We start from the raw sequence: 24,637 nt of genomic DNA on the forward strand, positions 1-24,637 counted from the left end.
GTATTTATAACTCGATTATAGCTCATCTCAAAGTGTAGTGTTCAGCCCTAGAACTCTCCTAGCACCACTTGCCTGCAGTTTTCCCGTAGGATCTGGTAAAACCCTTGTGAGGTTATCTTAAAGAGATTTTGTTCACGCAAAAGCTACAGGATCTACTTTCTGTACCTAGCACTGATTCTTCAGGAAAATAGCAGTACATTACCAACGCCTAACAACTGAATATAAACACAAACCCTGCATGATTACTTTATAAATCACTTGAAATTAAATATAAGCTATGACTCTTGATTCTGCCAGTAGGAAGAAAAAAAATAAAAAAGAAGGAAACTAGCAAACTGAAATCATGTGGCTTATATAAAGAATACATTATGGTTTAAATTTGGCAATTCATTATACTGTGGCCTGAGGGAATAGACTCTTTGGTTCTGGTATACAGCAAATCCTCTGTCTGAAAACACAGGACTGACCTGAGGTGAAAGGCCATTGCCAATGGCAGGGTTCATGGGATTTGAGGGCCCGGACGGAGGCACAAAGCTGTCTGTATAGCTGGAAAATCCATGCCTGGTGCTGGGTAGGCAATAGGCAGAGCTGCTCTCTGGGTTCGAAGGGAGGCTGCTTTGGTGTACAGTGCTTGGAGGGAGAGGCTGAGGTCTATGGACTGTACTGCTTGGATCAGACACGGCTGGAAGGAAAAGAAACACGTTGATCATTTCCCTCCTCTTTTTCTAGTGTAATAAGTTCATTATGTGAAGATCAACTTGATATCATTTCATCAGAACCTGCATGGAAGTACTGATTAAATAGAATGGTAAGCCTTCAACACTGCTAGATATCTAGCTGGCCAGTAAAATTACATAAAAATTCCATGAAATCGTCATTATTAAATAGACCATAAAAGCCAAAACAGACTCGCAGTTTTCAGACAATTCTCAGCAAGTGCATTGCTTAGAACTGACACCACAAAATTATATATAACATATGAAAAAAATATATTTTAGATGACTTATATCATTATATATAAGCACGTACATACACACATATAAGCTTACATATAAAAGAAAAGCTTAATTTGTGTAGAAGACAGGCTTTCCCTTTCTGGTCACAGCACAGAAATTCTGCTGTGATTTGTAGTGAAACTAACAATGGATGGGAAAAGTCCTGGGCTTTCAAAAATTCCATTCCTTAGATAATCTGGCAACAACATTCAACAGCAGGTAGCATAAAAATCTCATAGAGAGATCAAGGAGGATATGGTAACTTGGTTTATACAATCTCTCCTGTAAGGATTTTCCTTATTAACAGCAAAATCTAGTAAAGACTAGATTTAAAGATCTATTTCCCTTGCTCCAGTCTACCAATATTCACAGAATTTCTGGTAAGGTTATGACAAATTCTTACCATGCTGAGACTTGCTACTATCTGATGCAAAACAATGGTCTTAATTGCAGATTATTTTCACTGGGAAAAGCTGGGAGTACTTACTGAAGTTTCAGTGCATCACCATCAAAAGCAACAAAGAGGACAGGACGCAACTGCTGCATCTTTCACACCACACCTCTGCAATGCATGAGGCTATTATTTCTCTAAAGATAGCACCTTTCAGATGGAACCAGCTCTTTCTTGCAGCAAAACAAATTAGAATCCTTACATGTTTTAAATAAGCAGACTTGCAAGGTCATCAGCGAGTCAGTCCCTAAAGTAGCCAATGTCCTTTTTTCTATATTTTGAGAAGAAAACGTTTCTGCAGTGGATCAACACATGAAGGCCCCAGTAGCACTCTCTAGCCAAGTACCTGTTTGCTACTGTACCTTGCGGTATGGAGGTGGGCTGATAGGACGGCTCAGAGAGCTGGTATGTCGGCAGAGTCGGCATGGCGCTGGGTGGAAACCCTCCTGGGATCAGGTGGTTAAAAGCCATCAGTTGGTTGGCTCCTGCCTGCTTCCTCCATCTAGCACGGCGGTTGCTAAACCAGACCTACAAATGATTTAATTAGGCATATTTGATTTCTGTACATTTAATAAAGGTGCATCAGAAATAATAGCATCATATTTAAAATGCAATCAGTGTCTCAGAAGAGAGCAAGAGAAGGTGTGCATTGGGCACATCTGCCATCAGCTCAGAGCTCCTAGACACTCAAAGAGCCCTTGGCACACACTTTCATGGTTCAACAGACAGGAAGCAGGAATCCCAAAGCCCAGTTTTCTCTCAACTACAGCCTCCAGAGAAAGAAGCTGACTAATGTTTTCAAGCTTTAGTGCCTTTAATAGCTATTAATCACTGTCCTTACTGCCAGATTTAATGAGAAAGGGAAAACATCTCTCCATTTGATCTGAGTGCCAGCCAAAGCTATTTGGTCTGAATTGTTTTGCTTTTGCATTCAAATTGCTGACAAGTCAGCAGCATCCCTTGAAGCACTGTTGGAACGTGCTTATATTTATATGCTGGAATTTTATATTGCCCTAATTATCAACAGAACTTTAAGCTTTTAATTTGAAAAACAAAAGCTCCACATACAAAGAAACAAAGCCCACCCAGCAAGTTTTCGTGTATTCCCACATGTACAAAACATCTCTCAATAAACTCAACATTAACACTAGATCAGAATTTCAGTACTAGATCAGTATTTCAGAACCAACCACTCTGAAATCTGTTCCCAGAACAGGGTATCAAGCAGATGGGTTTTGGATTAGTGGAAAAATTCAGCTATAAATCTGCTTTCTACTAATAAGTGATTCCTTCACATCATTCTCAGCTCATGCTCTAAGTTTTCCAAGCCTCTGATGGCTCTTATTACATACAAGAAAGGAGGAGACAAGATCTTACTGACACAGACAATAAGACCTGCAGCATGTAGGTTAATACTGGTATCAGTGGTGTCTACATGTCACAAGTCTGAAGGGCAGGCAGGCACAGCAGGGTGCCCAGACCTGCCTTGCTGCAGGTTTAGAGCGTGTTCTAGGTGAAACCTTTTCCATGAGAAGGACAACTGCAGGAGAGAAAGGCTTTTTCATTTTGTAAACAAGCAGACGTGTTATTGCTCATAATTGTAGATAGTGAAGCAGCTGCAGCTGATCAATTAGAAAAGATAGTAACAGTGACCTAAGGTCTCACACAGTACGTCTGCAGAGCCTGTAGGCAGTGCAGTCTGAAGGGCAGGAGGCACACTATCTGCTGAACCACAAGTAGAAGTATTTGTTAACAGTAAGTGAGGTCTCAGAGCTGTCACCCTTCCAGTGAACAGCCCACGCCAACTTATGAATCAGCCATCACAGACTACATTTCCAGGTGTGCAGGCCATAAGCTGCCTTTATATGAGGGCGTAGAACATTCTGAACTCCCTTGCTCACATTTCAGCCTTAATTTCTTATTCCTCAGACATCTCCCATACGCTTATGCCCCTCAGAGCCCACCAGTTTCACATTCCTTTTTGGTCCTTTGAAGATGACCAAAAAGAAAGAAGGGGCAAAATACTCTGAAGAGGGAGAAAGGGACTCTCTGAAGAGCCAAAGTGCACTTAGGAAGGATAATGGAGGTCTCAGAGAGAGTGGGGAACAGTGAACACACACAGCAATTAGCCCACCCAGGTCATTAACTGTTGCTTTCTCCATGACACTCTCCCTTCTTCAGGTCAAGAGGGTTATCTGGTAATCTTCAAAAGCTTTGGGAGCCTTGCTGAACACCACTGTGTGGTTTTCATTGAGGAAAATGGGGCAATGAGATTTTATTTCATTGAGATGAAATAAGATAAGGGATAAGGGTCTGTCTTCTGGCTCTAGATCTTTCTTAAAAACTGAGTCAAATCTAAAACTGGAACTCAGCAGCAGCATTAATGCCAAGTGTTATGCTTTTATTTACAGATTATAGGTCTTGCCTACATTTAGCCCATTTTATAGACAAGTGCTTTCCCAGAACCACAGAGGTGCACCAGCCATCACAGGCAGGGACGTGCTCAGCAGCACCCAGCACCCATGGCAGCCCTCAATGAGCACATGCAGGAGCTCTGCTGCCAGCCCAGCCGCCATGTGGCTGCTTTACCATTGCTGGGCCAACCAAGTGACTACACCAAACACTCAAAACAGCAGAGCGAGTTTCTACCAAATTATCCTCTGCAGAACATGGCTACAAGAGTCTGTTCCACATAAAGAATCTGCCACAGGACTTCAGCCCTTTTGGGAGCACCAGGGACTCATTGCCACAATAACCATTTGTGCTTTCTGCTACCCAGTGATAATTACAAAAACATCTCAGCAGCAAGCACCAGGGGCATCATCTATGTATGTCCTTGTTTTCCTTTGATTTTTATGGGCTTTGGATCCAACTTGGTAAAAGCAAAAAGGATTTCTCATAAAAATGACCATAAGTGTCATCATGGCCCTAACAGTTACCATCACACATTTTCACAAGTGAACTCACTGAAACTCTGATTTCTGAGTGTTTAACATAAGAGTTTTTATTGCCTAGCATGGCCCAGCCCTTCTGACGTGATGGCCAGTGTCTGAAACATGGTGGGCCTGACCTAGATCCATACAGTAGAAGTGTGGTTTGCCACCATGTTTAACTTCTACTTCACACCAAGTAACTGCAGACCTCAGGTGTTGTGTGAGATGGAACACAAAGAGGAAACAGTAAGAAGAAAAAGGAACATGAAGAAAGTGAAATGGGAGAGTTAAAAAGTTGAAAATCAAATTAATAAAGTCAAGATGAAGTGACTCTAAGCTAAATAATTCAAACATTTTATGTTTTACATAATATTTGTTAAAATGAGTCAGATGCCAAACTTTATGCAGAAGAAGTTATACACTTTGTAGGTTAAGTGAAATTATACCTTCTTAAAATCATGTTATTCTACTTAGACTACATTCAGCTGCCTTAATTTATTCTGAAAAGTCCAGGAAAAAAATTAAACAACACCTATGAAAAAACCACATGCATCATTGCCTCTATTTAAAGAAATCTTGAAAAATTTTGCCAATATTAAGACAAGGCAAAAATAATTATCACAAACCATTGTGTGTGCTAGAAGCATACTGCAAATACCCAGGGAAATGCTTTCTTCTGCTTGCTCATTTCCAACATCATTGAAACACATTTCCATTCAGTAAATTTCATCAAAATTACAAAATCCCTACATTAAGAAGTGGACTTTTCAAATCTAGCAGATTTCCCCACAGCATACTTCTGTTCTTCCACAGCCTCACTTCTGAGCAAAGCAATCATCACCTTTGTGCTGCAGTCACCACGACTATGCTAAATTCCCTCATGGAAGCAAAACAATAGATATTAGAGTTTCTGCCTTTCAGAGACTAAAAATCGAGCATTCTTACACCAACAGACCCACGTCAGAAGAAATTTGACCTGCCTGTGCTGGGGCCTTTTCTCTAAATTGGGTCAGCATTGTGCTTGGTGTTGTGCAAACATGTGTACGGGCAGAGGAAAGGCAGCCTGCTGGGTCACCCCAGCACCCAAAGCAAGGCCATGCTCACAGCCAAGGCACGTTCCTGTTGGTGAGACTTTGGCTCCTCAGCTTCAGTGTCACTTTCAGAGATGGAATGTAAATTACTCTGACTATTTGGAAACAAAGTTTAACCACAGAGTCTGGCTAAAATTTATATCATTGAGGGCCTTGAAAATAGAACTGAAGAAGAGTGAGAGTGTAGTGCAAAAAAAAAAAAAAGTGTAATTTAAAGGAAGTAAGCATTGGAGACCCAATTTTTCACACATCTGGAACTGGATTGACAAAAAAGAAATCACTCTGTAATATAAAATATTAAATAAGTATAATATAATTTTGTATATATATGTATATATATATATACACACACACACACTGCAGTGCTGTTGAATGGATGAAGTGACCTAATAAGTTTCTCCCATTTCTGCTTTTTATTATCATTTTTCCTTTAAGTAGTTTGCAAGTGACCATGCCAGCATCTTACTTTGTTGATCTCAACAGGGTACTCCTTAAGAGATGCATTTATTCACTTGGGAACATAGCAGCGTAATCAGCCCTGACATCTCAACAGCCTGATCACAAACACAGAGTGCTCTATGTGCTTTTAAGGGAAAAACATCTCTAAACCACCAGCACAAAACATCTGAGATGTGAATTCTGCAGGAAACTCGTGGATATTTTGTTAAAATGCAGTCCTGACCATTGCAAACATAAGTGCCAAAAGCATGCAAAGTCAGAAGACTGAGGAATTGTTAGCGGCACTTCTCATTTCAGCCAAAGGGCAATTTTCCCCCATTTGCCTCCTGATATTTTCCACATACCTGCCTCCTTGCCATATTCCCACCTCTTCCTTCCTCCAAAAAAGCAAAAACAAACAAAAAAATGAAGGGAATGAGGCCTTCCAACTGCCTCCCAACGTGATCCAATGTACTCAACTCTCACTTGTTACTCTGCCTCAGTCCTGCACAGCTACTTTTAAAACACTGCAGCTGAGTGCCATTCAGTAGTATTGACTAATAAGCACAATGAACTGTGTAGTTTTAAATTAAAACACCACTAATTTGAGCACACAGGCAGTAGGGGCCAAAAAAAGAGAATCAAAAAATCACATCCTTTCTTCTCCTTTATATTTATAAATGTCTTTTTGGGCCTGCATGTGTTTGTTGTTGGCTAGTTTATCTATATGAATTCCTGCTTTACCTCAGGGAAAAAAAAAAAAAATACTGCAATTGCAAGGTTATCTACTATAAGAATGCACATAGTATTTTCTTTCTGTATCCTATATGTGATGCAAGAAGGACAGCCTCGAAAAGAAGCAAAATAATTTTCCACAAACCACATCAGGAATATCTGTAAAGATTTGCTGAGAGGTCTTAAATGTTTCTGACCCCATCCCACATTCCTTTACCCCATCTCCCCTTAGGACCACGCAGCTGGAGAATGAGCTCAAACCACTCCAGAGGAGCTGAGTGCAAATAAAGATTTTTTTTGGCGCAGGTTCTTCCTCCCCTGATTTCCCAGTGAATGCTTCTCACTGTTTGCTACTGAGAAGAGAATGTTAAAGCTAAGATATTGGACTTTAGATCTTTCAAATCATACCAGCAGCTTAAGAGTCTCACTGCTTCTCTCCCCTTTGCCTCCTCTATCTTCTCCAAACATTCTCTTCCTTTCCACATGTTCCTTTCCACAGTGAACAGAAAAATAAACCAACATGCAATCACATCTCTAAAATAGTAAAGTATTCCTACAGTTTTTCTTCTGGCTGCACAAGACCTGAACCCTTAGGACTTCTATTTACTGGAGCTGTGATGAGCTTTTTACAAAAGCTTTCCACAGGGTTGACATGAGAATGTACATACCCATCCCCAGCCTATAGATTGAGGCCCCACGCTGCTGCCAAATTCACCCAGTTCATCCAGGACTGAAAATAAGTCTGGTGTGGGAATCCAGAAGTGGCCAGAGGAGACACTACCCACTTCATTCCTTATGCGTTGTTTGTTACAGAAACCGTAACCATGCTTCTCTGAAGCTCAGAAGGAGCCTTTGATCTTTATCTACAGTGGGGAAAATTTCACTTTTGGAATTAGCCCTCAGGTTGATTCAGTAAATATAGGCCAGAGACCTGAAGAGTCTATGCTGCAACTTCATGATGGCTTAATGAGTTTCTACTGGAAGTTTATGAGTTTAATTCAGAGTATGGAAAGCTGTAACTTCATATTAAAGAGGATCACTTTTTTTTTTAACTTTTTTTTAAACTTTTTTTTTCTTTCTTTCTTTTTTTTCTAGAGTCACTCTAGGCCTTGGGGACTTGGCTTACGGTTTTGAGCGATATACGTTGAATGCACAACGCCAATTAACTTTTCCCTTCCTGATGCATGTAATGTGCAGAAAAGAGCCGAGTGCCCTTGGAAGAGGGAGCAGAGGCTGTCCTGTTTCCACATGACATCTGGGCTCAAACACAAGGGAGGGACTCCCAGGGTCCTGTAGCACAAAGGCACTGTAGGAGGAATTCTAGGGAGTATTTTCACTTTTTTTTTTATATACAGTGCTTAAGTACTCGTGATAATTACAGTTATACATCTTGTGATTCTTGCAACATGGAGCTTGTTTCAACATTTCTTACCCCAAAAGCTTTTCCTGTCCCCACAATTTAAATACACAAATAACATTAACAGTGTAAAGTCTGTTTTCAGTTGCTTGTAGCTTTCAAAAAATTCCCCTTAGGGGCTGAAACATTCTAAATTTGATCTTAACCCAGAGATGGCTTTCCCCACCCCCCTCCAACCAGCCTGCTTAGAAACACGTGCCTAGCCACCCTTCAGCAGTAAGAAAGTGAGAAAAAAGACAGTTTGGAGGTTAAAGACTCTTCTTTTCATGAGTGTTTGGAGATCACCCCTTGGGAATAGAGGGAAAGAGGATGCACAGGACTGGCAGAGAAAAAGAAAAACATGGGGGGACTGAAAGAATAGCTCATACGTTCTGTTGTAATCAGTTAAGCATTAATTAGCTAACATCCTAGACAATGTAAAACAACTCTATGAGATCTGTCATTATAGAAAATCCCATTAGAAAATCTCAAGAGAAAATAATAATGTTCGAATCTCACCCAAATTCGGGCTGCAAAGGGTACATTATACTCTTCTACAAAATCTTTAATGAAGTAGCAGTCAAAGAGATCTCTGTGTATACATCCACATAAAATTTGGTATCTCTGATCTCTCTCATACTCTTACCAAAAAAGAAATGTGACTAAGAGAGCTTGAATGCTGCATCAGTATGGCTCTCCAGCCCTCTTAGGCTCAAGTCTCTCAGGGTTATTTCCTTTCACAGGTCTTCTTTTATTTCATGCCCATCATAGGTGGCTATTTTAAGGGGCTGTAGAGAGGTGCTGAATGCTGATAAGGAAAATCCTGTATCCCTTAATCCACTGCTAAAACACTCTGCCAGCCCTTCAAGGGTACCAGACAGATGGAGTGCACTACAAAACTACCCACAGGCTGGCTACTTCAACCCCAGCTCATCTCTAAGCCAGAAAGGTTTTGTTCTGGTGTTTCAATCATTGATTGACTGGAAACTTTCTTCCATGCTGGGTTAGGCAAAATATCCATATGTCAGAGGTACTGGGGAATTTGTGTGGCTATAGATCATAGGAGTGGTGTGAGACAAGATGTGTCTCAAGGGAACCAAGGAAGCCATAAGGAATGTAAAAAGTCACAGGGTTAAAGCCACATTAAGACAGCTGTTATGTTAATGAGAGTTCTGCTTTTCTTCTAGCTGTGGGTCATTGATTTAGAAAAACACAAACAAGGTCTTTTTCATTTTATCGTATCTTTCCACTGAAGCTAACATAAACCATCATATCCTACATCAAGTTTGCCTTGCTAAGGGGACGTATGTAGGAAGCTATCTTTATTATGCTTGTGCGTGGATGATTTCCAGGGCTTGATTTGGTCTTACCTGGCTCAAGTTTAGATACAAAGCTGTTTTGCGAGCATTATACCTAGTAAACATTTTAAGAAGAGAGTCATGCACCACTGAGTTTGCCCTCCAGACAAATTCATCCATATATCTGATTTTCTCTCACAGTCATAACAAACACTTGCAAGAAATTTGGTCTGAAGTCTTCTACAAAAACATTTAGCAGGTAAAACTGACAAAGTCAGGATTCTTCAAGACAGCCACTCAGTAAATGCAGGCAGGCTACAATAGGCATGCTTGCCTTACAAGGTTGGAGGGATATTCTGAATTGCCTATTTCAGTTTGCAGTCTGAATGCCTCAGGCTGAGTTTCAAAGAGTCAAAAGATAAAAACAGCTTCACCAAAGCACCAAATTCACCTGGATCCTTGGTCAGCTCACAAGTTACCACACACTTTTCTTGTCAGCCAACCACATATTTGCTTACAAATACTTTTTTTTTTTTTTTTTTTTAAACTTAATTGCATGATTTACTCACTCCTCCAGTACTTGTTTTAGGCAAGCCAGATCAACATGAAGCTGTGAAGACCTAACTGTTATTTGAGGGTTTATTTTGTTTTGAATTAAACGGACAATGGGCATAGAAGAGTTGTTAGAAGGCTTAAATTGAGTCAACTTCAAAAGTTAACCTAATAGTGAACTGTAGATACTGCACCAGTTACCACGCTCACTTGCATGGCTCTATAAACACGTCCTTTTTAAAATGTTTTTCTCTCCTCTGTTAATGCCTGAAAGACCCAAACAACAACAGATGAAATCAGTTACATAACTATAAACTGGCACAACAGCTGAACTGATTATATGCAGAGTGCTGTCAAATGCATAAAATAAACAAACTGGGATAGCAGACCTTCTTCTGTGAAGGCTGACTGTGCTGTTGCTTTAAAAAGTTGGAAAATCATTGTCCATGTACAGATGTAAAAAATCCCTCAGGCTGTACATACTGTAGCTTCACGTTTTCCTTCTAACCTAGAGCAGGATCATGTGAGAATATTAAAGGACTGTCGCATTAATAGGAATTTCCCTTTGTTAGGCAGGCTCTAAATTCATACCTGAACTCGAGCTTCTGTGAGTTTGGCTCTTTGTGCGAGTTCTTCCCGAGTATAAATGTCAGGGTAGTGTGTCCTCTCAAAAGCTCTTTCCAGCTCTTCCAGTTGCTCTGCTGTGAAGGTTGTCCTGCTGCGACGCTGCTTTCTTTTTAAAGGTAAGTCTGGTTCAGAATCGATATCAGAGCCTTCATCGGACTGGGGTGCTGATGCTCCAAATAAAAAATAAAAATAAAACATTAGCTTTAGTTGAAGGGGGGGAAAAAAAAAAGAAAGCATTGCTGGTATCTTATGTCAAAAAAGTGCTTTTGTCTCAGAACTGAATTGGCAAACTTCAAAACAGCAAATAAATGGAGAAACAAATTAGAGTTAAATGTTATGCTGTGCAAATGTGCTCAAACCAAAAGGATTAGCAATTCAGTTATGAGTTTAGCACCTTTTCCTGACTCAAAAATATATAAGGATCTCTACTTTTGAGTGAACGAATTAATGAATTTCTTCATTTTAACTCCGATAATTTTCAGATTTAAAAACCTGGAGCAGTTCTTCGGTCTGATCAGACATCAGTGCTGCCTTCTTCCCTTACCTGCTGTGCAGATGCAAACATCTGTCACACCGTGTGTGCTCTGCAGCTTAAACATATAGATGCAGTGCATGAGACTTTCCCTACAGATTTGTAAGTAAATCTTTATTGCTGAAATGGTTATGGAAGTGACGACAAAGCTATGGGGAGCAGCAGTGAAGAAATTAATTCTCCTACATATTCAGATATTTCCTTACGTCTTCTGTAATAGTCGTTCTACACTCTGAGTAGTACTGGTGTATCTTGGCACACTTAAGCATTCCTGCTCGTTTGCAACTTATTTGTCTGCCTTAGGACCACCTAATAACCTTAGGACAGTCCAGACAAGTGTTAACTCAAAAAAAAAAAAAAGTTGCACAGAGAAGTCCTGTAAAAATAGCTCAGAGCAATATTTTTTCTTCTTGATTCTTCCTGTTACTAAAGTAAGGAGATGCATGAAACAGCCAAAACTGAAACACAGAGACGACTTTACTTCCTTTGCCTTACAGTTCTTCATTACTCCTCCCAGGCCTGGGAGGCATCCCAGCACAGGCAATGGCTGTAGGCAGATGCAGGTTTGTGCCAATGGCTCAGCTTCCAGGAACCATTCCAGGACGTGAGCACAGACAGCCCAGGTGTTAGACCAGAGGTCTCTCTCACTGTGCCCTGAGCTGGTACTTAAGGAGGGTCACCAAGAAACAGACCATGTATAGCACATCCACTCCCGAGACAGGGCCTACCACTCCTTGCAATCAGCCATTTACAGTGAAATCAGAACCAGTGATCAGCTCTGATCACTATACTTCACATAAAAGGATAAGCTGTGCCCAGAAAACTGCATCTTATTAGATCCATTGATCTTTTCCCCAGTTCTTTGTTGCCTGTCCCAAGGTACCACTTGCACTCCAGTCTCTATCTTCAAGTCTCCTAGAAAAACTGAGAGATTCAGCTTCACAGGCATTATTTTAGCACCTTATGTAGTTAATTTAATCTTTTGGAAATAAAGGAAAACATGGAGACACAGTGAGCGTGAGCAGGGAAGTAAATCCCTGGCATCATTGAAGGCTAACAGGAGTTCGTGGATGCACTGGCATGCCAAGTTTCAAGCAATTACCCCACATTCAGCTGCCCTGACACCAAAGCCCTGTGGCACTGCCCTAACCTTGCTGACAATAGGTTGTCAGTGGTGGAGTAACACCATCCACAGCCCGGTTTGGCTGAGCCCATAGCTACAGATGTGATGAGGGCAGCAAAGCCTCATTTAGTACCCAACCATGTTTACTTTCTCCAACTATCATGAACCACACATACACACACACGCATATACACACACACAAAAAAAAAGACTTCCAAAGCCAGTCTTCACTTGCATCTGCTGCTGTCCCAGAAAACAAGCATTCTTTCCTCCCCAAGCCTTCAAGGAAAACCACCTAAAGAGGGCAGACACTCCCCAGTGATGATGAAACTGCCTGTTCTGTGGAAATGCAAGCATTGCTTCTACTCCTTCAATAATTCCAAATAAATTATTGATAGAGACACTGATTTAGAATAATCTTAACATGATTTATTTGAAAGTAACTGAGAACAGAAAGCCAGAACAGAAACTCAAGAACTCAGTTCCTCAGGCTGCAGCTTAAATCCTTCACCTCTTTCAAATATAGCTATCTTCCATTTCCAATGGAAGCTCAAGCTGTTCAAACTAATAAATACACTTAATCTGTTTATTTAGTCTTACAGCATGGGAAAGAAAGAGTGCTTTTACAGACAAGTCCAATGAAGAGTTTATGAAATTCTGCATACAAAAAAAAAAAAAAAAAATTACTCTAGCCAAGAGGCTCTTCTGTGAAAGCTATCTTCACTGTCCAGACATCATAAGTATTTTGGACCCAACGTACACAACGCATCAGCAGAAAACCCCCACAGATGCGAACATCCAACTCAGTCTTTTACTTGTGTGGAAGCTTTACTCCAAATAAGACTGAATTTAGCTTTCTGGAGAATACTGTCCATTAAGACATAGGGGAATGAACACAAACATCCTATGCCAAGTAGTTCACACTCATTCCTTATAGAATTTGCAAATCTAGGGCATCCCAGAATAAACAACAGATTGAGATAGTGACAAATCCCAAATCTTCAGTTGGAAACCCAACCCTAGTGAGTCAGTGAGACCTGCTTCCTGGTTCAGAAACAAAGAAAACACAGAACTTTTTAAAGAGATCATTTCCCTGTGTTGCCTCAGATACCCATTGCACCTACACGTGCCTGAGTGAGGCAAGCTAACTTAAATGGTGCAATTTAGAGTGGCTACTTATCTCTCTATATCTGCCCTGAACACCCTCAACTAACTGGGTGGGAGTACCAGGAAGGCTATAATGATCTTTCTAAAAATGCTTCAGAAAGACTTAGTAAAAACTTAAATGTTTCCCTGCACCCTCTGTTCACACCGTGGTGAGAACAAGAAGCCAACTTAATTTCATTTTAGCTTTACTTTACAGTAAGCATTATATGAAATGCACGAAGATACTCCAGTCAGAAAAGAACAAAACAACAACAACAAAAAAAAAACACAGAACAAAACATCCAATAGTCCAGATTATGTGCCTAACACAAATGATAACATTTAGAGATAAAGTAATGAAACTCAAGCAGGGAGAAAATACATATCCATTTAAATGGTTTTCATACTCGTCTGATTTCATCAGTATCACCTCTGCTTGGCCTGGCTACTGGGAGCAGCCTTACTGAAAACTGAATTCCTTTGTCTTGGCTGATCGGCAATATTAAAAATCAGACAAATGTAATCTAAAAACAAGTAACTACGTGTCTCTCAACAGACCACGCTATTTTTATTTCCTGTTAAGTGTTTTTAAATAGCATTAGTTTTAAGGAAGTTTCTATCCTTTTTTTTTTTTTTAATTAATGAAATACTATTATTAAATCTCTATATAGGCAAGAAGCCTACCAGAGCATTGGCTAAGCACACAAATCGGACAAACCTCAGCCTCTGCAGTATTTATTTGCTATCAGCTCCATAACCACAGCCTATGGCCCTCTGACTGAGCCAACTTCCACAGAGAGGCACAAACTTCCACAGCGTAACACCACTCAGCACAGGAAAAGCTGGTTGTTTTTAGCTATTTCCACCTCCACAGACCCATGCTTCGTGTATTGCTAACCTTCACAGCCATCCTAACGATCCAAGCACTCCAGCCCTGCAGGCTGTAAGCACAGCTCCTGGCCTCTCTCCTCCCCACACGGAGCACCACAGGGGCGGCAGCCCAAAGCACCACCAGTAGCTGAACCGTGAGGTTTAATTAAGGAAGAAATTGCAGCATTAAAGGGCAATCATTTGTCCCACAGCCATCACGACCTGCCTGGTAGCCTGAGGAGAGGCCTCATCCTGGTTAGCGCAGCAGCAGGAAGAAGGTCCTGCTCAGCTTCACAGCTCACGTGGAACTCTGCAATTATCAGCTTTCCAAACACTGTAAATAGACGTGTCGGGGCAAAAACCAAATGACAAAATAATGCACAAGAGGTCATTCCCTGGACTGTTTCTCCTCTCAGCAAGACATTTCATTTGAATAATTAAATAACAAAAACATGACAACCATTTAAAAACCAGACATGATAGATGCAGCACACTGCACTCCGCAGAGGTGGGCAGAGGGCCATCGTCCCGCAGCCTGCCGTGGCACAGCTCTTCTGGCAGCCACTGAATAAAATATTTCACCCTTTCTTCCGAGCCCCTAGACAGGTTGTCTGGCCAGGGGTCCGGCTAGAACACGGCACGAGCTGTGCAGGCCGTGCTCCCAGCACCACGGCCATGGCCCCAGCACCTCCGTGTGTCGGCCACGCTGCCGGGTGCCGCCGGGCAGGAGGGGACGCGGGTGACCTCCGGCGTGTCGGCTCGGGTGCAGGCGAGGAGGAGCACGGCAGGGCAGCCACCCCCACACAGACCCGCGGCAAATGACAAATGACACTTTCTCTTTGTGATCTTTGGGATTTTTGTTGACTTATTTGGAGGCTTTTGTTGGGTCCTAAGAAATGGCCTGTGGCTGAGGCCCATTCTGCCGATTTCCACGCTCCATCTGTGGTATCCATCAGCAGGGCCCTCGCCCGCATTCAGGGCTCTGACACCTGCCTGGCAGGATGCGGGCGGCACAAAGGAGGCGGCCGGGCCGGCGGGCGGGGGGCCGGGCAGCCGGGGGAAGGGACGTGCAGCAGGGGTTAATCCACGCTCCCCGGCCTGAAACCGGCACCTGGAGGCGGCCCCGCGAGACCTCTGCCCACGCCGGGGCCCGGCACTGTTGCAGAGGAACTGAAAAGAGAGGAAGAAGAGGAAACCATGGCAGGGTCTGGTCCGCAAGGCTCACCCCAGCGCTCCCTTCAGAAAGCCCCGTGCTCACAGCCAGGCCAGATGCTCCCCCAGGAACCCCACTTGCACTGGGGCAGGCCCTCAGCAGCAGGCATGGAAACAGTCCACAGACCAGAGATACTCTGCCAGTCCTTTCCTTTCTCAAAGTAAAATCCACAGGAAGATAAAACAATGATGTTACTTTCTACCAGCATCTCCCTACCATCCTTCCCTCTCCTCCTGCTACGGGCTGGCATTTGCATACAAAATATAATTAAAGCTCTAGAGTCAAGCAAGCATCTCACTGCCAGCCATCCACTTTCCTGCACTTTCTGGGAGAAATGCGAGGCCAGGTCCCTCTCCCTCTCCCCCTCCCCATCACAGCAAGGGGCCATCAGGAAGGGCACAGCCTGCCAGCTCTGCGCCTGTCAAACCCGGGCAAATGAGGCCTGACACTCAACAAATCCCCCAGCGCCGCAGCCCCCATGCAGGCTGAGCAGTGGCCGTGAGCATGGCCGGCGGTGGGGACAGGTGCTGGAGATCTGTGGTTGCCACCTGTGAGCTGTTTTGGACCCTCAGCAGCCGGACGGCACCTTTAGCTGAGATTGAGCCCGAAGTTTAGAAAAGCACCCCAAAAGGGTTGAGGGTTGCGGTGCTCCTGCCAAAGCACTTCTGGAAAGTTCAGCAGGATCCCAGGCTGCAATGTTATCCAGTTTACAGGGAGACTTGGCACCCCAAATTTCACCCCACTAGAGCACAGCCCATGGCTTGTTAGCAGTCAGACTCCTGCTTTGATGGAAAAGCAAATTTTGAAAAACAAAGAACAACAAGAAGCCACAAAAGACTCCAGCGGGGTTAAGATAAAATATGCTAATGCTACTGCATGTTCCTGTTAAAAAAGTGAAAAAGTAAGATCAGGAAACACATGAAAGACAATTCTCAAACTTGCTGGAAAGCAACAGAAAACTTAGTACCACTAGAAATACAAATAGGTTGTAAAATTGCTTTTAACCCTTTTTTACTGGCATTTTGACTACGATATATTTAAAAACAAGAAACAAAACGCAAAAGCAGCCCTGTGCTCCAGACATGAATATCGCTCATCTAACAAGGATTAAGTCACACTTCAATTCCCCCTTTGAAAACTGCTGCTATTTGCAAAGGGCATACTTACAAAAACATTGTAAATGGCTTTTTTAAAACTCCACAGGCACTTTACAGAAGTCTTAGCTGAGAGAATGAGAGAAATGGGAAGAAAATTCGTTACTGTTTAACTAAACTGATTAATAAGAGTAATTAATTGGTTAATGGAATTGGCAAACAGCAGTTGCATCTCCTGTGAGCTGCAAGCTGGAAATTCAACACAAAAAGGGAAAAACAGCTGCAGCAGTGATATAAGTGAGATGCCGGAGAGGAGTGGATGGTATTTTTATTTTGGTTGGACTGATTCACATTGAGAAATGTGCTTTGTACAGCAAAGTGAAAAGGAAAACAGTAGCTGCAGTAAAAGGAAATGGCAAACAGTGACTTTTATTTACAATTACCAAGAGACAGGCTATTATTGACCATATGTGCCACAATCGCCCTCCTTATCATGGGGTTGGCCATCATGTCCATTGGGAGCTGTTAATGAACTGGGTAATTGAGCTGCTGACATGTGTTACCAAAACAAAACAATAGGAAGAAGAGACAAATGAACATTTTATTTGCCAATCAGAGTAGGTTCCGCTTTTCAGGGAGCTGTGCCTAAGTAAGTGACTGAATACATAAAACAGTGCATTGAAGGCAAGCAGATGCATGCACAATAATGGTTAACTGACAGCCTATGGCCCATCTGTGCTTAACATTTTGTTAAAGAAATTACTTGACTTGCTAAAGAGACAAATCATACAGCTGCCCCAAGTGCTGCATTATAAGAGATAAATCATTAGCTAAACTGTTTCATGCTTAAAATGACAATGCATATTAACAGTCATGCAGGAACATTTTGTCAGCACAGCTTGATGCAGTTATAACTTACAAAAATGTGACAGCTCATAGCTATTCAACAATTTCAGCTTAGAAGAGAATAACAGCACTGTGAAAACAATTCACCGTGCAAACAATAGATAATTTACAGTCTCCTTTTAAAAATTTATTTTGCTTAGGAATGATGATATAATATGGAAAGGAAAGAAAAAAGTGGCCAGTATCTAACTGTTCTGCACCATTAACCTGCTAGCATGTACTTCATTCAAAATCACAGAGCATCAAAAAGGAACACATTCCATTTTAAATATCAAAGACTGCATCGCCAGCACTAAGAATAAATGGCTAATTCTCAACAGTGCATGAAAGGATAAGGAATTTCTAGAGTGAAAGGAAGAGAAGAGGAAACGGCAAATACAACAGCTACAAAAATCTCTTCTTATTCCCCCACCTCTTCTACAAAGAGATTTGTTTTGTTGATACAAGTAACATTAAAGTACTTGGCAGCTTTGCACGTGGACTGATCCCACTCTGAAGTTTCACTGCTGTTTATATGTGCTGGGAATTATTATTATTTTATGCTGCAAACTGAACATAAAGGAACTGCAATTAGCACTCCGGTGCTGTTATGCAGACAGTGCATATGTGTACGCTCACCACCTAACACTCACAGAAGCTGCTAAGGGAGGGCACAGAACTTGGCCCTCTCCACCTGGCTTGTGTCAGGGAAGACAGATCCCTCAGTCAGACCTACGTGGGCACCTGCACTACTGGAAACCAGAAGGAATCTCATTTGATAAAACCAGTGCAACCTGCTGGCCCACCCCTGTGGCTTCAGACTCTGGTGCCCACACTGGGTAAGGTTCAAGCTTCACAACTAAGGAAGTGTTCGACATTCCTCATGAAGGCCAGACCTTCTTGCTGTCTTAGCATAGTTTCTGTTCACCAGCCATAAAGGACTACTTTGGTATTTCCACTGGTAGAAGGACAAAGTCAGGTGCAGGTAAGATTTGCCCTTGCTCAATCGCACATCAATCTTAGCAGATCCAGGGAAAGAAGTTCACACAGAGAGCCATAACGATGCCTGATCTGAGCATAACAAAGTGTCTGGGACAAACTCTGCTGTTCACATTGTCACTGGACTCTGAGTCACTCCAGACCATCCCTGAATGTCCTCTATTGACAGAGAGGAGGAACCTCTGAAAAGCACAGAGTCATCGCAAACGCATCCTGCTGACTTTTTCCAGGAGCTCACGAGTTCTTACAGCTGGGGGCTTTTCCAGTTCTTCCCACAGAGAGCATCCATATTAACACTGAAAGCACGAGCCTCATATTTAAGTATTGCAACATCTTGTCTTGTTTTAAAAATCACTACCAGTTTTCAAGGAAAAACTTCCAGAAGGCTCATCACAAAAGAACACAACTGCCTCCTAAATGTACAAAAAAAAAAAAAAAAAGTGAAAGAAACAGAATACTCAAATCCAAATGAGGCTACATCTCTCTTGCACAATTCACAGAACAAACTAAAAGAGGACTGGCAGCATGTCTTCAAGCCAGTATCAGCTGATGGAAGAGCTGACTGGTAATCAATTAAGGCTGGAAACATTGAATGTCCTGGGAGATGGAATTTGTCAGCTGAGAAGTGAAATAAAGCAAACGAAAGAGTTTCTAGGTAAATAATGAGACTGTACTACTGAGTTAAAGCACGCAAATAATTGAGCTGTCAGCAGTCTCTCACTTCATAGGCAGTGTGGATTCTTAGAAGGAAAAAAATAAATCTATACATTATATTTGGCCCAGTCCTCTGCAACAACATCATACAACAAAAATCCCTTGTTACAGAAGGTTTTAGTATGGCTAAAACATTTTGGAAGAAAATAATTAAAGAGTACAAATATTTGCAGCAAAAAAATATTGGGACTGCTTTACTACATTCTCTGTGCCTTTCAAATAGCTATAGCACCTGTATTAAAACTGCCCTTATTTCAAAACAGCACTGACACAGCAAGTTGTAGGTAGTTTCAGTTTCTTCTCAACACCACAGTCCTCTCAAGTGAGAAATGTGAGCAAATGAACCTGACAGCAGCTACCAGAGCTCACAGGTGCCACCTGGCCTTACTGTGCCATCATAGGTACACTGACTGGACAAAGCAAGACATTTGCTAAGGCAGGCATTGAGAAAAGTGATATTTGGGAGATAAAAAGAAAACTACTTCGCACATGCACAGCACCATAAAGAGATTGACACTTCAATTTGCTAATAGTGAAGGAAGGCCTACACTTTGCTACCTATTCAAAAGAAACACTGAAAGCTTAATTTCCAAAGCAAACCCACAATTCTTCTGTCCAGTCTGTAGGGAAAGGGACCCATTCTCTGCCACAGCCATATTTAATTGCCATACATTTGGCCTCATTTACTACTTGTTGACAGATGCTCTTGAAAACCTACAAGAACAATGGTTGCCGATGAGTGCTTAATAGTAGAGATGTCAAGAATCATTTGACTAAACATATTCACACATGCATCATCTTTGAAATCCCTACAGATATTAATAATAAATTGATCATTGCCTCTCCAATTTATTAGCAGCCCCAAAAACTGAAAAGGTAACTTTTGCACCAAATTCTGCAAGATACACGCATTGGCTTTTTATTACTTGTTTCCCCACAGACATGAACAGAAGCAGCAGGATCCCTGCAGGGATACCCTGCAGGCTGTGCCTGAACACTAAAATTATGATTCTTTTTTTTTTCTCCTACCATCTCTATCACTTATTTTAAAGAAATACTTGTTCAGAAATCACAATGAGAAATTTTTTATTGACAACAAGCCAAGGGGCTGATATTAACAGAGATTTAAAACAGTGAGAATGTGTGTGGGGGGGGTAAGCAAGAAATCCACAGCGTGCACAGAGCACTGCTTACTTGTGCTATCAAGCCAACATGAATTGTCCAACTGTTGCTGTCACTATATCATCTTAGAAGGCTCCACCATGGCACTTTGTTGAAAAGGAAGCATGATTTTAAGCACTTCCCAAGGAAAACAGGCTAATTAACTTTTCCCGGAAAGGTGCAAATTAAGTTAATCTGGGCAAATAAAATAACACATAAGGCAGCTCCCATTTTGGGGATGTACTTTCCCCCTATTTTCAGACATAACTCCCAAAGTGCTCCCTAAACACCCACTGCCCCCAATAGCTGCTGCACCCCCCCCAGCAGCCACACACCTACTGGTGAAGTCTGCCAGGAGGGATTTCTAGGTTTATGGGGTTTTTTTGTTTGTTCGTTTTTCCTATCAATAATTAAAATTCCATAGATTGAGTTGCTGTAATTACCCATTTTCCAGCTTTTTTCTGCCTCAATGCCAAAGAGATCCAGAGATTTTCCTCAAAAGTTTTAGGTAAGCTTTTAAATAAATAGAAAATAATGAGAAGTCTGAATATAGTGATAAAATATTAGGCTGGAGCTTAGCTATTGGCTCCACTTCTAAGTCTTATGGATTTGAAGCTGTTTTGGGCCACTCAGCTAATCTGTTCTGTATTTATCAACAACTACGATGCAATATCGACACAGTACTACACTTGTACTACCTGTCTAGGCTGTGGGACAGCTCATACACCCCTGCACTCAAAGCTGCCCATGCCCAACACCCAGGCAGCCAGATCCCCAGCTCTCACTAACTTCTCCTCCTGATGGCATTCCACGATCTCCTGTTCTCACACCATCTGGCCCTTCAGTCCTCCAGAGACTGCACCTATGTACTATACACCTTATTCTTGACATACAGCCAAATATACTGGTGGAACACCTTGCATACAAAGCACACAGCAGTGCATAATCCACATTATAATAATATGGGCAATCACAACATGTAGCTGTGAAGAGCGATGGTAGCAATCATCTAGCACAAAAACAAGGAGAGGAAAAAAAAAGAGCAACTTTAATTTCATGAAGGCAGCAGATGTGTGCTGCAGGAGCACTCACAACTTGAGCACACAGACCCAGCCCCCAGTCACTCACAGATACCAGGGATTTCCATGCACAAAAGTCACAAGGTACATTGCTTTAATCTAATTTGTTTGGTTTTTTTTCCCAGTTGGGAACTTAGTGAAATGGCCTCTGCTTTTTCTGGATCAGGAAGAAGAGTTCACTGCTAGGTGAACTCCTCATGTGCTGAAAAAGTTAGGGTTAAATTACAGCTGATGGTTCCAATCTCCAGAAAGAGGGCAAATCCTGTACCACAACAATAAAAAATGGCCCCACACAGATTTCCTACATTTAAAACTAGAAAAAAAGTTGCCAAGATGCAAACACATGCATTCAGAAAAACCATTATAATGCCCAGTTTCCTAGCTACAATCTTTGATCTCTGTGAAACTATCTTAAATTGCTAAGCTGTAGGATTAATTGATAGCATCTATCCAAAGGTTCTCTCAATTTCTCACAGGTCCTCAGCATTACAAGGGGAGGGAGGAGATGAAAAAAGATCTGAGAAAAGCTTTGTGTTAACTAACTAGCTGTAAAAATTCTGGGTCCTGCTTCATCTTGCCTTCCTATGTTATGGCACCACGAACTCAATCTCTGCTTGTTCCGCTTGCACATGGCTACAAGTACCACCACTCACAAAGGGTTATATACGTGACACTGAGCACCCAGTAACACCAACAGAGAGTTTCCCCAGATGGACACACAGCTGGGTCTGACTGTGTGAGAGCCACATCCAGTCTTGCTGACATCACCTGGTCTTAAAATGGGTGTGGGTGTGGGTAGCCCTCCCGTACTGGTGAGCAGGGCTTTTGCTTACCAGAGCAATGTAAACAAGTGCCCAGGAAACAGATGGCCTGGAAACACTTCTGAGGTTTTCACTGACAAGTACCTTCATCACATCAGTTAGATTTTCCAAATCCTGGTCTAAGGGCAGATACCAAATAATGCCCTTCAAACAAACTTGGATGCAGGCTGCGCTCTGGCTGACATTCATTTGATCACTTGATTCTAACATATATCATTCCATATGAAGAGATAAGCCAACTTGTGCAGTGGGTAACTTCACAGTGAATGCTCAGGCTGCGATCTTCAAAGAAGAACCTGCACCTGCCCTTACAATTAATAACTGTCATGTCACTCTGTTTTGCAAAATCCAAATATCTAGATTCGCTTTGTGATTCGACTGCTTAGGAAACAAAGCTTGCCAAAGTGGCTTAACAGAACAGAATCTCATAGTAGCTCCATGGTTCACCTTTGCTTTGCTTTTTCAATCCCACACTGCTCAGAATTCCTCCTATGTTGTTCTGTATAGGACACAAAACCCGTATTAGTACCACTGTGATTTTTGATCAGTATCTAAAACAAGAGCATTGATTACAACCACAGCCTACACGAGGGAGAGCCTTGACCATCTTCTGAGATAATACACAATGAGTGGGACACCACTGCCTACCACACATTTAGCTGGATGAAAATGAACATCTTTTCCTCCAGGAATAATATTACATTTAAGACTAAAATTTTCGTTACAACCTGGGACCACTGAGGATCAGCAGAAGGTTTGTGATCTTTCTAAGCTAGCCTGGACTTTGTTTTGAATTTTAAAAATGGGCCTATTTATGGTTTTGCATCAAAGTCATGTGAAATGTGTGGTTTTGTATGGCTTCAATTAGAGTCGAGCCCGAGGCACTAGAAGTTCAGATTCTGATCTGGATCCAGACCCACCCAAAGCTGAGGGACATTTGGACAAAGGCACTTGGTTCTTGTCCACCTCCAATTCCAGCATGAAAACCAGGTGGGACCAATGCCAGCAGACCCCTGCTCCTCCTCAGGCTTTTGCAGTTTTCCAACCTGATCTGGTGGCAGCAGCAGGACAGTCCCTACTACCTCTGTTGGGATCTGAAACCCATAAGACACTGAGTTCCTGCAAACCAAAACCATGGCATCTTCCCAACTCTTACAATTAAGCTTGAAGCCATGAGGAAAAAAAAAATCCCAAATTAATAGCCATATTGACAGCTTTATAGAGCCCCGAGGGCTCTGCCTACATCCAAAGAAGACAGTGGGGCTTTTTTAAATTAAAGTGAATTAGCAATCAAGTTCCTAAGAAGGATTCATTTAATAAGCTAAAGAGCAGAATTCAAAACAATTTCAAAACTAATCCTTTGGCCATAAATTATTCTCTGTACAGTGGAAAAATTGTCATTCTGATGCTTGTCTTAATTGGCAGTTGTTTTCCTCTTTTAAAGTGATTGTTTGTGACAATAGTGGGCATCAACTTGCAGTAAACTAATGTTGCCATTGGCTTCATTAGGAGCAAGATAAGGTCTTAATTATTTTCTTATAAATCCCCAGAACTTATTTTCTTATTTTTTACAAAGATATTTTTACAAAGGAGATTGAATCAGAAGCACCTTCGATACCGCTGAGCACCTGAAGGACAAGTTCCCCATCCTCCTCAGCCTCTGAGCCCACCAACGCACTGAAGGAGCTGTCACACCAACCTGGCTGCTCGAGCTCCACGCACACTGAAGGCATGGTTTCATGAGCCCATTCCATGGAGTTAGTGAGCTCCTGGCCAGCACTGCCCAGCACTCAGCTCCCACGCAAGCTATTCTACAGGGCTTAAACTCATAGATTAACAGCATGGATACACACTCACAAGCAAAGTTAAAGTCAATCCTGCAAGCTCTTTTGAATGTTTATATTGAACTCAACGCTGCTACCATTAAAACTGAAGACTTACAGACTCCTAAAATGCCATTCCCTTTAATATGATTTCCTATGGTAACACGCAATTCATTGGAAGGCCTTTGCACCTATTTAGGAACAGACAGACTTTCAAATTAACTTCAGTGGAGCCATGACAGATTATACAAGCAAGGTTCGGCTGCTCTGTCGTTTGGGCATGTTTCTAATTCACGTCATTTCATGCTTTCAGTCCATGGCTGCAGCTTGGTGAGGACAGGAATATTTCCCCTTCTCCTCATTTCACTTTCTCATTCCAGGCTTTCTCCCCCCTTTCCTCCCCACCCTGTTCTGTGCTAGTGGAAAAATAAAATCTGGTTAAAGCCCTTCCCAAAAAATGGAAAGAGAGAAGAGCGTCTGTCTGTGGGGGGACCAGCATTCATTCAGGATGCTTTGGTGCGACTGCCTGAGAGCAGAGCTGAGCTCACAACCACCCTGCAGCATCTTCTCCATTCCCACTCTTGGAAATGTTCAGCAAGTGCTTAGAAAAAAAAAAAAAAAAAAAAAAAACTCAACACCCCAAAAACCAACAACCCCCCAC

General features: G+C 42.0%; 1 protein-coding gene across 4 annotated transcripts in view; it reads right to left on the bottom strand.

The window, feature by feature from the left end:
• The window catches only part of PAX3 (paired box 3), a 64,056-nt gene that overhangs the window by 13,933 nt on the left and 25,486 nt on the right, over window positions 1-24,637 (bottom strand). For 2 of the 4 annotated variants that reach the window (XM_090147221.1, XM_090147220.1), the window contains exons 5-7: window positions 10,481-10,680; window positions 1,809-1,974; window positions 468-682 (exon numbers count right to left, since the gene is read on the bottom strand). In XM_090147221.1, coding sequence (XP_090003347.1) covers window positions 468-682; window positions 1,809-1,974; window positions 10,481-10,680 — 581 coding nt within the window. Of the gene's footprint in view, window positions 1-467; window positions 683-1,808; window positions 1,975-10,480; window positions 10,687-24,637 lie in introns of all 4 variants that reach the window. The other 2 variants (XM_031596393.2, XM_031596394.2) reach the window with 1 other exon arrangement.

This window comes from Phasianus colchicus, chromosome 10 (genome assembly GCF_987193195.1).
Source record: "Phasianus colchicus chromosome 10, bPhaCol1.hap1.1, whole genome shotgun sequence".
NCBI lineage: Eukaryota > Metazoa > Chordata > Aves > Galliformes > Phasianidae > Phasianus > Phasianus colchicus.